We start from the raw sequence: 15,168 nt of genomic DNA, 5'->3' as shown, positions 1-15,168 counted from the left end.
TGCTGGCAAGAAAAACAGTGTTCAAATAAATTTGATTGATGTAATGATTAAAATAACGAGTGTTTTTTTCCCTACTTTTTTTTCGAAATGTGTGGCTGTGGTTTGTGTTTTGCTATCAGGTTGCTTGATAGACACCATGTAAAGATGCGTAAACGCACAAAGAACCAAGTGAGAAGTTATATATAAAAAAAAACAAATAAAAAATCATCATTTGTTCGTGACGATGGAAAGAAAATCACATTTTGTAGGCTTTGAAAAGCCTTCACATGCGAAATATTTACATAATTTCACACGAAGCCATTTTATTTTCGATTTCATTCGTTGTGATGATCATAAGCGTATCGCTTTTCGGAATTGTATTCATTTTTGCATACTTCCGATTTGTGTGTCGGGAAAAGAGTTGGCCAAGTTCTGGCAATAAATTTCCGAGAAAAACGAATCAGTCGCAATTTGACATGCGTCGGTTTTCAATTTCACCAAAGATCAATTTACATGTATTGCAATGGCGAATCAAATATATCAATTTGTTTCACACAAATTTATGAATTTACGATTTGAAATCAGAGTGCAAATGGATTGTCACTAGGCTATCTATAAGCCCTAAATTTGCATAATTTATATCATTTTTCTTGGAACCAATTTCCAGACATTTTGAATCCATTCCAATTATATGCTTCGTGTTTTCCTGATTAATTCATTGCATATATGATAAAATTTACTAATTGGTTGCCAAATGGGTGAACATCTACTGCACAGATGATGTCAGACTCAAGTCTGTACTTACGAAAAATCATTTCGGTAGCTGTTTTTTCAATATTTTTATTTTGCACGTTTTTAAATTTGTTATCATTTGTTTTTCATAACTAGAAATAAAGAATGAAAAAAAAACCTTTTCCGTCAATTTGAACTCTGCAATTAGCAAAGCAACAATTTATTTTTATCTTCATCAAAATGGATGAGGGAAACATGAAAACAAAAAGTACTCGCTGAACTGAGTGTTCAGGAAGTGGAATATTTTGAGTGTTTATTCATAGACTTTATGTGCCATTTTAATTGACTGCACATTTATAGTTCATTTTGGGAAAGTACAAGCCGTCGTTGACAATTATTTTTGCCCATCAATTTGCCTTCGAAACTCCAGACTGCCCTTAATTTTGACAATGAAACTCGACAATGCAGACGATTTTAACAGTGTGAAGTGTAAAGTGTGGACCGAAGAGCATTTCATAGATTTTAAATGATGCATATGTTTTGCCGATACTGTACGTTACGTATCACCATTGAGCACATACCAAACTGGTGGAGTAAAATGTGTACAAAAGGTGTTTGCCTTAAATGTGTCTATTCGAAACATTAGCGCTGGCTATTCGACCTATTTCAATACCATATACATTACCATTTCCCTTGGTCATACATCCGAATGTTATATTGATGCTGTTTCCAAATGCTGTTCATTCCCCATTTTCGAGCGTCAATAAAACTACAATGTAATTGTCATTGTTGGCATTGCCAAACGAAATCTGAAACTTTTCATTGCAAATAAAACACATCAATGGGTACGGTACTATTTTACTCCGTATATGGAGTGTTTGGAGGTTTTTCTTTCATTACATTTATCTTACTTATCTCTACCAGTAGCATGAACATTAAATTAACTTTGTATAAATATCGGAACAACCGCTAATGCGATTTTCGTTCGAAATTCTGTTTGGCCATTTGCTTTAAGTGGCGTGACGTTGTGAATCCAGTTTCATCTACTAATTTCGTTAAAAATCCGTCCGGATTTTCGAGTAGGCGATGTGCATGATCAAATTCAACGGCAACACCACCATCCACCACAAGCACCCGGTCACTGATTGTCATGGAAGTGAAACGGATTGATTTAGAAATAAAATCGAAAATGTGATAAGGCATTTTATATAGTCACCTGTCCATAACTGTGTGCAGACGATGTGCAATCGTCAAAACGGTGTAGTCGGCGAATTTTTCGCGTATGGTTTTCTGTATGAATTTATCCGTATGATGGTCAACATTAGCTGTTGCCTCGTCCAAAATCAATATCTTATTTTTGCGCAAAATGGCACGCGCCAAACACACAAGACCACGTTGTCCGCAACTGAAGTTCGATGCATTGTCATGCACCTTACAGTCCAGACCTTTCGGCAGTGCACTAACGGCTGCTCGCAAATCGACCTGCAAACAAAATGATGATAAGATCAAAACGAACAAAACAAACAGAAAACGAAAATTCGTCAAATCAAACTGAAACTGACCTGATCAAGTGCTCTCCAAAGTTCATCATCGCTTTTCTCGTGGAATGGATCAAGATTATCGCGCATCGTGCCCGAAAATAGAATTGATTCTTGCGGTATAATGGAAATATTTTTGCGTAAATGATACAGCGGCACGGTTGATATGTCGACATCGTCAATTTTGATGACACCTTCGTTATGGGCCAACCGGAAAATGGCCTGGATTATGGAACTTTTACCTGCGCCCGTTCGACCGCAGATACCAATTTTTTCACCCGATTTTATTCTAAGATTCAATGATTTGAGTATTCGATGGCTGTCTTCGGAGTACTTCAAAGATAAATCTTTGAACACGATTTCGCCTTTCTTTGCCCAATTGCTAAAGTTTGGTGTTTTTTCGTCGGGTTTCGGTTCGATTTTCGAATCTTTTTCTGGTTTTAAGTTGATGTATTCCATGACGCGTTCAACAGACGTCATATAATTCTCAAGTTCGGCCGTTTGCCGTATGCCCCATTGAATAGTGGTAATCAAATTTAGAATTTGAGTTATGGCCAGTCCAACATTAGCACCAATTATCTCTAGAATATGAAGAGATAAATTAATAAACAATTTCCGTCATTGAATTTTTCTATCTATGGAATTGTACCGTTTTTAAACACAAAGAATATTGTTAGCACAATCATCATGTACAGTACACAGACGAGCTCCAGCCACAGTGCCAATGCACGCGACGTTGAATTGAATAGGTAACACACCGCAGTATTGCCATCTTGTAGTGCATTGAATTCCTTAATGATGATTTCATTTGATTTGTACGATCGTATCGTTGTGAGACCACTTATTGTGGCGTTTGTATGTGAAAATATCGGACTTCGACCTATTGAATAAGGAAATGGAAATTGTAGAAAACTTTTTTCTTCTCCCATTTGAATGGTAAGTCAATTTCTGGTCATTACCCATTGATTCCATGCGTTTGAGGCACCTTGCTGTTCGCACATAAATGTGTCGTAAACCAAGGAATATGAGACTCATAATGGCCGTGGGTATCGCCAACCAATAGTTCGTCATCAATACCAGACTCAATGACGTTGTTACTTGTAGTATAAACTGTGAACAATCGAATTGATATTTCTCGTTACTGGGCTATTTTTGTATTTTCTTCTTCTTACAACTTACCAATATGGAATCATAGAGAACGCCAGGTAAATAGTAATCGATATCATTCATGTCCTTCGAAAATCGATTGATTATTCGACCGGACGAATTTTTATTGAAAAAATACATTTGGGCATGTGTTACGCTGTTGAAGAGTTTTTCATGGATACGACGCGATGCCTTCAAACAGAAATAGAACAATGCCAATGCACGTTGAAACACTAAATATAAAACGACTACTATTAGGATCGTGTAAATGTATAAATATTGAAGTCTTTCGGGATCCACTTCTGAATCTATGTCATAGAATATGGCACGCCTCAGCATTCGCCAAAAGTTTTTGGTGCGCTCAGTCTCCCATTTTACCCTGAAAAGCGAGAAAGATTAGTATTAGTATAATGTATAAGGTTATGTGCCGAGTCATGAATTCAAATTGAATGGACATGGATTAAATCTATTCCATTTCAAGTATAAACGACTTTAATCACCAAAACTCACCATTTCGAAACGAACAGGTCAACACCGCTAACTGCTATTTGACCGGTTATCACTAATAATATCACGCTAAGTACTAAACATAAATTTTCTACAGAGCTAAAGTAAGATTTGTACACTTTGAATCCAACCGAACCGATGTGTTGCATTTCTTTGCGACTTTCTAATTGTCTTGAAAATGCTTCATTCGCTTTCATTGCTTCATCCTCCTGAAAGAGAGCATAGTATTTTGTCATTCATTGTTGTCTGGGTGCGGCTTTTCAATTGTTGCTGAATTCATCAATCAAACAATTGATATGGGAACCCAAAATATTTACCTCATCCGATAGTTTGTCATCGTCTAATTCGTCATTTTCAACGGTCAATCGCCGGAATGATTGATAATGCACATTTTCGATACGTGCATGTTTGCCTTGCACTTGAACTCTGCCCATATCCATTAAAACGATATGATTCGATGCTTTCAGATATTGTTCCTGATGTGTGACTAAAATGCATATTTTATCTTTAAGAAATTCTTTGATGCAATTATCAAAAATATGTTTTCCAACTACTGAATCCACGGCCGACAATGGATCGTCTAGCAGGTAAATATCAGCATGTCGATAAATTGCTCTGGCCAAGCTAACTCTTGCCTTTTGTCCACCACTCAAACTAATGCCACGTTCGCCGACAATCGTTAGATCGGCATACGGTAGCAATTCCAAATCTCGCTCGAGTGCACACACTTGAATCACTTGTCGGTATCGATTTTCATTATAATCTTCTGTGAAAAGAATGTTTTGCCGCACGCTTGCTTCAAATAGCCATGGTTCTTGTGCTGAATAGCTGACAACACCGCACACACTGAGTTCACCCTTATCAATTTCCAACTCATGCAATATCGTATGCAAAATGGTCGATTTGCCACTGCCCACGGGACCGATGATCGCACAAAATTGATTCCCTTTGATTTCAAAGCTAACGTCCTCAATTCCGGACTGCGAATTGGCCCACATTGCTGTGACATTGTTGAAAATGACACATTTCTCTTGAGCACTCTCGTCGATTCGTACGATTTTCGGTGCTGGTTTTTTGAAACCATTGACTATGACATCAGGTACGGATTCCACATTCGGAAATCCATTAGATTTTTTCGATTTTTTCGATTTTTGTGACTGCTGTTTCTGCTGTTGCTTCTGTATTTGCTGTTTATTGTACAGATCTTTGTCTTCGGGCAACAAAAGAAAATCCTCGATACGCTTCATTGAAACGAAACACTCGGATATCGTTGCCAATGCCACTGTCCAAAAATAGAGCATCGAATCGTACAGGAAATTGAAATACGAAGTCACAACGAAGACTTGTCGCGAGGTAAACACATTGCCGCAATAAACGAATGTAATTAGACTCAAAAATATCGATATTCGCGAAATAATATTAAAACTCAACAGAATGCCACGTATCACAAACAGACTACGGAGTGTCTTCAGTTCTTTACTGCAAAATTGGAAAATTTATGATTAGAATGCGAAAATGAGACAATCATAATAGCTAAGTAAGAAAAAATAGCATCAAATATGATCACTGAAATTACCTTCTGATTCTATCGACAAATTGCCCAAACGGTTTTTCCCACGCATAAATTTTAATTGTTTGAATGCCTTGAATAATTTCATTCATAATTCGAATGCGAGAATCCGTGTGACCGACCAGATGATATCGGTAATTAGCCGTCATTTTCCCCATATAAACTGAAACCAAACGGTTTGTTAATTAACAATGCAGCGCATCGAATCGGATCGGATCAAAGCCGGTATTTTCAATTCAAATTAATCTCACTTACTCTGAATAGGCACGAAGCACAAAATAAATCCGACACCGATCCATCCATAGTAGCCGAGTTCACGGTAGAGAAAATAACCGAAAACTATCACTTCAATGGGTCCTTTCCACAAATAGTGCATTAAAGTTATCGCATTGTCGAAGCGATATGTATCAAACGACATGATATTTATCGCTAAACCGTTGAGTCCATTCACCGATACGGATTTCGATATTTTCAGCACCTATATTTGGGATGATCGAAGCGTTTGTTATCACCGAAAAGAGATTATATTATTTCATCGAAATCAACAGAATAAACATCGAATCGCCTTAATTTCGTCTACTCTTTTTTTTAGTTTTTTTTATAAATTTTCTTCTAAATAAAAACCAACTTGATAAAAACGGTTTGGCTATTTTTGTTCAAATGACTGAATTGATTGGATTTATTGATAAAAACCGGTATTGACATATCAGTATGTTCTGTTTGATTATAACGGGTTTATTCGAAGAAAAATCAATATTTCGTCGAGCCGTATTGTAGCTTGAATTACCTTTCTGTAGACTAATGATGTGCAAATAACACGAATTTGCATGCCCATTTGATACGCATAAAGGTTGAATGGATTTGTGAAAGCCGTTGACACAAAAGCGCATGAAGTCAAACCAACAGCATACCAAATGGCCCATTGCTGTTGCTGGCTGCTGTCCGAATGTGTGGAGAAATATGTCAGCAAACCACCTAAGCATTGTGCTTGAGCAGCTCTGTGAGAATAGAAATCGATTTTTATTTAGATTGTGTATCATTTTGTGTGATGTGAAGAGTCAATCAGTGGGAGGAAAAGAAGGAAAAAAACGAGAAAACGTTAATGTGACTCATGTGTTCAAATTCCTAAAAACTAATCTTTTTAAAGAAAAATTACCTTGATATTATGTCAACAGCTGAATATAAAATACTGAGACCAATAATTTTGTTTATGTAAACTTTACGGATAACATTAAAAATATGTGGTCGTTTGTGACTCTTCTCTTCTTCCCAAAGTTCGTTGAATTTGTCCGTTATCCGGGCTGAATCATGTTGTGTAAGGTTTTTATAAAGATCCTCTGTGTCAAGTGGCTTTTTAAGGCCCAATTTGAACAAGTCTTTCAACCACCTGAAAATGGGAAAATAAATTTTTTGTTTGTTTCATTTTCACTGTCATACGTTTTCGATTCAATCGGAGATTGAGACAAATGTCACTCTGCAAATAAGCATGAAATTTCCTGCTCAAAATTGACAGCACACACAATCGGCAACATTGTTTTCAATCGTATTGAAAATGCAAGTGGATTACTAGCAACAGGTTCACATGTGTTGAGCACCCCGCCATGCTTATCACATCGAGATCTATCTCGTTGTGTCTTTGTCACAGACTCACACACACAACGAGAGAGACACATTTCTCGAACAATCCAAATTTATTGATCATATCCGAAACATTCTTTCGGCTCGTGTACATTGTAATCACGATTGAACGTCTAGCAATCAGCAAATGTGAGCAAAAATAAATTTTGATCATATTTGAACGTGAGAAAGAATAGAAAAAAAACCCGAATGCGGTTAATTTACCAAAATGTCCAACGTTTAAAAAACCATGCGCTTTCGTAGGGATTTTTTTGCCTCTCGAGCTCTTGCATATCCACATTCATAGTTTCTTCTCAAATGTTTATAACTTTCAAACTGGATTACTACACAATTATTTGTTCAAATCATACGAAACACCGTCACTTTTTATCTTACACACGGGGAACAAACAAGAAACAGTGCAATGCACTCGCACAACGCACAGACGCACCTACAATAACCCACGTTTGATAAAATGTCAAATATTAACTCGATTCTTTCTTCTTTTTTTCTTCTTCTTCAAAATTGTTCAGAACACAAATTCACTAAAAAAATCATACGAATAACAATCGACAACCGACTCGGACTGTGTCTGCTGTACGAATGAAAAATAAAACCATATCAAACAAAAATGATTAGCTTCTGTGATTTTCGTATCGATTGCTGTCGAAAATCAAGAGTCGCTTTAAAATTCCAGTTGGTATAAATGTTGAATCGCCACACAGCGAACGCAAAACATTCAAAATTATCTAAACATTCGTTGTTTTCACAGTGAGAGGGCAAACAGTTTTTTTTGTGACCATGTTTTGTGTTTATGCGCGATGTATTTCGTTTTCTATTCGCCGACTAATATTTTCAGATTAAAAATTTAGATTCTAAACACACAATGTGTGTTAGTTCACTGGGGAAAAAAATTCAGTCGATGCTTGAAATTTTGTGTTCATTTCGTTTGCAAACCGTCCGCGCAATAGCACCAGAACAGCGAGTGTGAGACTGAAAAACGAATTAAAAAACGATTCACTTTTTATACGCTTTCGTACACGTGAAGAAAAAAAAAACAGCAAACACACACAAGCAGTACTTGAATCATTGTGTAATGAAGACAAGGAGCCGATGAGTAATTTCTAAGTGCACATCGGCTTTTATTTATCATCTGTCAACAGATTAACTGTCATATAATTTTATGGCAAATAAAGAGGCTCGAGTTAGCGTTTTTTTGCGGTCACATCAACAACAACAACAACAACAATAACCGTCGACTGAATGACGTTTGACCACATGCTGTGCAACGTGCGCGCCTCCAATGCCAAAAATACACAATACTTTTGCCGCTGTTGCTGCTACGGCTGGATACATATTTGTTTATATTTATTACATCAGCGAAATATTTCCATTAAATGTGCCAGTTTATGAACCGAAAAATATTTAACAATTGATTGTGCCGAACCGAGTTGAACGCAATGACGCAAAAAAGAAACAAAAACGTCGTTTTTGTAAACAAAATATAAACAATTCGGTACACGGGTATGGAAAGCAGTGTTTGTCAAATACGCGTACTAGTAGAGTTCAGTGCATAATTTCTGCGTTGAGTACGCACATGAGCGTGGATTAAGTCAAAAGAATGATTTTTCAATAGGGAGAAAATATGTTGTCACGCCACCAAAACAGAACAATAGCACCGTAAATAATTGGGCCAAATTAAGACAGACGCAAAATCACTGACTTTCAATCAGAGTGTCTCATTCATAATTTTTTTTTTGTGATTCCATGAACGGATTGATAATCTCGAAAAAAATTCATTTTGCGTTGAAGTACGCTCAAAATAAAGCAGATTCTCCGATGTGCGACTGTTTCGAGTGAGTTTTCGGCTTCGCTTATCATCGGAAACTCCTTGAACGAACAATGATTGAGCGATAATTTCACCTTTTGTTTCTGATTCATTTGTTTATTGTTTTTTTTTCTCTTCCACGAAAATTAGTCCAATTTTTTTTTTTCAGTTGCTAATTTGGGTATGACGTATGTTTGCTTTGCTGGTGTGTGCATTGCTGATGTTATTGCTGGTGGCAATAAATCAGATATGTTAAAATTTAAAAAGGTGAAAGGCAATTCGTGTAAATGTTTGAAGAAATAAAAAGAGGTACGAAATTCTGGGACACTTCATGCCCATTGAAGCAATTAGATATCATATGAAGTGAATCAATCGAAAACAATAAATATACAAAAAAGTAAATGTATTCGTATATATCGATTCATAACCCGTTTGTCCATCTGCTCAAATCATGGCACTTGTTCATAAACTCTCGATATATCAACAACAAACATTCCGTCATGTGTCTTCGCTGAGCCAAGTGGTTGTCACTGATTTTTGTTTGATTTATACATGATTTGCTGGTGGCTTAGCGCGTGGAAAAATACGACGTTTAAGTGTTGCTTACTTTTGCATATTTTTGAGATTGGAATTGGATTGTATGCTCAGCAACAATTGTTTTCCAAAGTAAGAAGAAATTGCGATTAACGGCGCGATTCTCGGATCAAAAAGTAAACATTGGAAATTAACAATGGCAATGGAAAAATAAAATAAAAAGTCGACTGAAAGTTACTCCACGTCGTTGAAACATTGCTGATCTATCGCATTTGTTGGGATAATCTGTGTTTTCACTTTTCGCGAGGCGTAACTAACGCTCTCATTTTGTTTAATGCTGACCCATGGCTATATGCTGATCCATAACAGCATACAATTGCATTCACTTGCACACTGCCGTCAAGTTTCCCGATGTGAAAACTTACCGTTTTTAGCGGCGAGTGGGTCGACTCAATTGATTAAACGAAACAAATCCATCGGTATGTTTGTTTCTCTGAATACATATCTAATTAAAGTCAAAGTTTTAGTTCGCTCCGGCATTTTGGCCATTGTATTTTTGGCGTCAAGCAAGAAATGGGCTTGTGAAATGTGTGTACCTACGCAAAATTGGAAATGGTAGAGCAGATACAATCGTTGCACGAATATTAATTGAGCATAGAAATGGTAACGCATTTGTACTGTCATTATTATTCACACTTGAAGCGAGACTCCATTCATATATCATAATTTAAATTTTTTGATAGCTCGTGATAGCTACATGTGTAAAATTCCCCCCCTTTTCGAATAACCCATTGAATACCATCGCCACAAGCACAAAGTGAACGTTCCAAAAATGTGCAAAGTGAACGTTTGGTGTTGGTTACTTGAGAGCAAATATATACAAATGACACTGCCGTTGGCTTAATGCGAATTGTGTGCAGCGCTGATCGTGTTTCATGTTAATTACACAGCGAAATTATTCCGATTTTTCCGAAATATAAGCGAGCAGTCATTGGATCTTCATCCGCCAGTATTTGTTGATTCATTGTTCGGCTTGGATTGCAAATGCCAATTTGTTTAGGTTTCATCGCAACACTTTTCCCTATTTATATTGAACAATTAATCAAATGTCAACCGAACTAATATACTCTATGTTTATCGATTTTTCATTTTCATGGTGCATCGTCGTCGTTGTTGCTGTGATTAGTGAGGAACGAACGAATAAACGACCACAGTATCGTCATCGTAGTGCTGATAACGGTATCAAATGCACTTTATCAACCTCTTCGTCGAGCTCTTCATTAGGATCAATTGCATCGATTTCCGTATCATCGCAATCAACCGGAGAAATGAGCGATGATGAATCACTGTCTATCGATTCGGATGATGAAATTCCGATCTGGGTGCATGGTGAACAGCGTTGGATTTCAGGCATCACCAATGAAACGACATGTGGCCAATTGGTCGAGGCACTGCTGCAGAACGAGGGCATCAATGGTGAACCGATAAGTGGCACAACAACGACCGCTGAACATCAATACGCTATCACCGAACGATGGAGACGCGTTGAACAAATGCTCGACAATAAAACGAAAATCCTGAAGATTTGGAAGGCATGGGGACAAACCAAATCAGAGGTAAGTTCAGTGCATATTAAATAACCTGTTAAATTCACTTTAGTGACAGACAGAGGGTAAATCTTTTAATCAAATTAAAATATATCCGGAAGAATTGACAAGGGAAATCTATCAAATTACAATTTCCACTGACACAAATGATAGCGCTTGCAATCGCAACGTCTTTTTTTGTGCAAAGAACAAAATGCTCTTTTACGAATGGAACTTATCGATAGAGAAAGACCAAAATGTATTCGACTCTTTTTTCACCCACTCGCAAACACACATACAAAATTGTGCCAAATAACACTTTCCACTCAGGTGGTGCAATGCAAACGAAAAGACCGATTTTTTTCTGTCATTTCTCAAACTTTCGTAATTGATTTTATTGAGTGACTGTGTTTGTCGACAGACGCTCAAATCGTTCGTTTGCATTCAATTCAACTCTCTTTTGTGTTTGTGGACAGGGCACATCACTGATGTGGCATCAGTTTAAGTGAGCATGGTGCACAAATAATAATTGAATTGTGCACCCGATGACCCACAATTGGAACTGCATGATTTGCGTTCCTAACTATATGCAAATTTACATTGCACGTACCGTATGTTGGTTTCAGAATGAAAATCGATTTGGAGAAGAAAGAAATAAAAAAAAAACCAACGAAAGTTGATTTATTGAAGACAGCCAAAGTACCTCTCGAACATTTTAATCTGACGGTGTCTTTATTTGTTTTCGTCGTCCATTCACGTTGAGCTCCTATTTCAATTTAAACATATGCTCATGTTGGTGTTTGCGATGAACACAAAAGAACCAAAAGTTTGCTTGCAATTCGAATTCGAATGAGTTTTTGTCGACAGCATCGGGAATGACAGAGATGTAGATCGAAAGGATTTACCAATATACATTGCGATGCATCAATTTTATTCCAACTTCCTACATAAATCCCATATAATTCCGTTATGATAAATTGCTTTTTGTGCATGAGATCTCTATGAATTGGAAATATTGTTCAATCCAGTTTTTGCAACGGAAAATATTCAGAATTTTATAGAATTCTAAACAAACGTATCGATCGTTGAACAACAAAAACTTTTGAACAAGTTAAATATTCAAATATATTTTTTTTAATATACTCGCAAAAACACTTTGATTGGATGCAAACGAAAACAAAATTCGTTGACACGAAATATAATATTGAAAATCTGTTTTTCAGCATTTTGGTTTGGTGAACGGTATGGTGACCGTTCGAATCAACTAATTGGTATTTTTTTTTTCTTACTGGGCTGGAAAATCGAATTTATTTTCCAAACAGATAATTGGGGAGTTGCAGCACGTTCCATGTCAATGCTCCTGGTTTGCTGTTTCGAATCATCGTCGGCAGCAAGCTTCATGCTGAGAAACCGAAATAATGAGGGAGATAGAGCATCTGCGCATATAAGTGGAAAATCATTAAGTACGATCAAGTCTATCCATGAATTGTCTCGCTGCTTCAATGAACTTGCAAAACTTTATGTTCGAAATTGGGAAGCGTGTGTGTGTGTGTGTTTAAGTGTGCTCTTCGATTCCGAATTGTGTGCAAATGCGTGTAATTTTCAATTGAGAATCCCAGATATATACCTGAATATTGCCAAACAAACGGATTATGTTGTAACCTTAAAATTTATTCGAGTTTTGTCGACTGGAGTGAGAGAGAGAGAGAGAGAGAGAGAGAAATAGAAACATGAATACTATCGTTAGCTAAGTACATAATGTGTAAAATCGAATATCAAGTCAATTGGAAAGTGAGAATGCAAATACTGGCACATTAAAATGTATAGTTATGATCCAACCGAAAATAAATGCACTATCGCTCTGGCAACGTCTGGGTATTTCCCCGAAGTTTGCTCTCCATCAACATTGATTTCCATCACAACGCGCGCGCGAGTGTGTGTGTGTGTGAGGGAGCAGACTGAAGTGCATATTCACCGAATAACATTCACTCACATAAATTGAACATGCCATTGTTTAATTAGACTTGAATGTGATCCGTAGAGTGTATTAGTTTTGCCAAAAACAGTCTCTCATCCATCCATGTTCGGTGAACAATGAACATCCATGGTGTTTGGCGAAGTGGTGCATGTTTTCCTCCGTAAGTGGAAACCCAAATGTTTTGACTTGCATTTGAATTGTTGCAACCGAGAAATGGTAAATACATATGTATGCATGAACTGATATTTTACCACTTGAAGTTGATGGGTCTTAACGAAGCTTTGTTTCCAGAATGCCGGAGATTTAAAAGCAATGAATTTGATGTTTGTTTTATGCAAAACCACATTTATGAGCATTGAACTGTAGTTTGATTCGAATCAGAAACTAGAATTTATCATCAGACACATGGAACACACACACAAATTGGAACATACACATATGATGTGTTTATCGAACAAGAAATTCTTATCTGGCTGCTGTGGCATCGCGAAAATTGAGAGATTTCATTACATTTTTGGATGTGGCCACCATCTACAACGAGACCGTTAACCTTCTTTCTGTGCGCTCGCGTCCTATATAACCCAAACACATGATACAAAAGGAGCCGAAGTGAAATTATACCATTTTAGCTGAATGGATGCAATGGTTTGATTTGTTGAATGTGATAAATCGCAACTCATTCATCATGGAAAAGAAAAGAGAAATGGGGAGGCCACAACACACATTAAATGTTACGTTTTCATTGCTACAAATCGGAGAATCGCGTGTCTATATTGCGCGTCGTTTGTGCAAAATCCAGTTCACAATGGATGCGATGCCACACAATATTGCTTTTGAATAGTGAATGTGGTGGATTGGCACAAGAGATAGTTTTGCATTTTATCATCGGAATTATGTCGAAAGCTTACAAGCATATTCGAAGCTCTGGCAAAGTGAAGAGCAAAGATGCCGTACTGTGCCAAGAATTCCATTCACGGCAGTCGCAGCAGCAGCAGCAGCAGCATCTGATCATATAAGCCCTCAAAGCATGCAAATACTCATTTTTGCAATTTTCCATATACAGAGAATATCGGGCCTTTGTTCATTTACTAGAAGCCGTAGTAAAATCTGATAATTAAGCTCGACATTTAATAGAAAACGCAAAAATGCTTTTTACGACCAGATTCAACAATGCCTACACATTGTTTTTTCTTCTTCTTCCGTTCCAAAGAAGATACGGAATTTCAAGTATATAATTAGATGGATAATAAAAGCAGCATGTAAACAAGCCAACAATTTTAGGCCATGGCAAACGCATTTTAATTTATCACCGATTTTCTGTTGTTCTCTTTTTCTGATTTTTATAACAACAGAAAAACTCACTGTGTATCGAAAATTTTGCCAACTTGAAATATTCGAGATTTTATTACTTGTCTCCGTTTTTATCAAAAATTCTAATCTATCGCCTCGGAAAATATGCTCCGTTTTACTTGCATTGTATAAAATTTCCATTTAGTTGGGATACATGGTTCATTTGTTAGAGAGGGAAAAAAACGAGAGAGAGAGAGAGAAAGAGAGAGAAAAAACGAAGGAGAAAAACGAAAATATGTATTAGAAATTCAAAAGAAATGGCGCCGTTTGTACACTTACACAGTGTCTATTCCAGCTACTTCATCTATGTGTTTGTTGGACTTATAGAGAGAGAAGGAATGCCCGTTCAAATGACTTACCGAAATATAGTGATGTACCGTAAGTGTTTTATGCACTGTGTCATTTTCATACATATATATTTTTTTCGTTCATAATTCGAGTGTCTCATGATTTCTCAATGCAATTTTGGCGAGTAGCTCAGAGCAAATTTCCTTTTTGCAGATTTATTGTGCAATTTGCATTTTAGCTCAAAAAATTCGGTTCCATCGCTGTGGGGCTGCTGTATTGCTCCAACAATACACCGCAAACATCCATTTTTATCGCCCCCAAACTATATAAACGATGATATTGAAAGATTCGAATGCAATGAGAAAAGGACGTATTTGGTGAATGATGGTGTCTTTCGAATTTAACATAAAATCGAACGTGTTCAGCCATGTTCAGCTTGTGTGTATGTACTCATGTATTCTCTCATTTGTACGGTTCGGGAGTTTTATCGGTGAGCTCTGTGTTGAGTTTGCATC

At 36.9% G+C, this 15,168-nt stretch overlaps 2 protein-coding genes across 18 annotated transcripts in view; one reads left to right on the top strand and one right to left on the bottom strand.

The window, feature by feature from the left end:
* LOC129573246 (putative uncharacterized protein DDB_G0292292) overlaps positions 1 to 15,168 on the top strand; it is a 70,099-nt gene that overhangs the window by 46,992 nt on the left and 7,939 nt on the right. For 2 of the 5 annotated variants that reach the window (XM_055453628.1, XM_055453618.1), the window contains exon 3: positions 10,638 to 11,067. In XM_055453628.1, the coding sequence (XP_055309603.1) occupies positions 10,638 to 11,067 (430 nt within the window). Of the gene's footprint in view, positions 1 to 8,644; positions 8,946 to 9,202; positions 9,227 to 9,314; positions 9,931 to 10,637; positions 11,068 to 15,168 lie in introns of those variants that run through there. The other 3 variants (XM_055453634.1, XM_055453653.1, XM_055453644.1) reach the window with 3 other exon arrangements.
* On the bottom strand, positions 1,558 to 8,647 carry LOC129573193 (probable multidrug resistance-associated protein lethal(2)03659). Of its 13 annotated transcripts, none has more exons than XM_055453552.1 (15): positions 8,130 to 8,316; positions 7,650 to 7,684; positions 7,315 to 7,540; positions 6,629 to 6,859; positions 6,260 to 6,470; positions 5,728 to 5,950; positions 5,479 to 5,635; positions 4,220 to 5,381; positions 3,906 to 4,111; positions 3,429 to 3,774; positions 3,209 to 3,359; positions 2,899 to 3,129; positions 2,274 to 2,830; positions 1,928 to 2,193; positions 1,558 to 1,852 (listed from the first exon to the last, which is right to left on the bottom strand). In XM_055453552.1, exons 3-15 carry the CDS (start codon positions 7,392 to 7,394, stop codon positions 1,681 to 1,683), a joined length of 3,993 nt encoding a protein of 1,330 aa, XP_055309527.1. In that variant the 5' UTR covers positions 7,395 to 7,540; positions 7,650 to 7,684; positions 8,130 to 8,316; the 3' UTR covers positions 1,558 to 1,680. The 13 variants fall into 13 exon arrangements, with proteins under 13 accessions (XP_055309527.1, XP_055309536.1, XP_055309509.1 ...); XM_055453561.1 differs by having other exon boundaries at positions 8,111 to 8,199; XM_055453534.1 differs by having other exon boundaries at positions 7,890 to 8,179.

The sequence above is a fragment of the Sitodiplosis mosellana genome, unplaced genomic scaffold (assembly GCF_009176505.1).
Source record: "Sitodiplosis mosellana isolate CC-2019 unplaced genomic scaffold, AAFC_SMos_1.0 Smas_scaffold_1, whole genome shotgun sequence".
In the NCBI taxonomy this organism is placed as follows: domain Eukaryota; kingdom Metazoa; phylum Arthropoda; class Insecta; order Diptera; family Cecidomyiidae; genus Sitodiplosis; species Sitodiplosis mosellana.
This window is presented reverse-complemented; position numbering and strand designations above follow the sequence as displayed.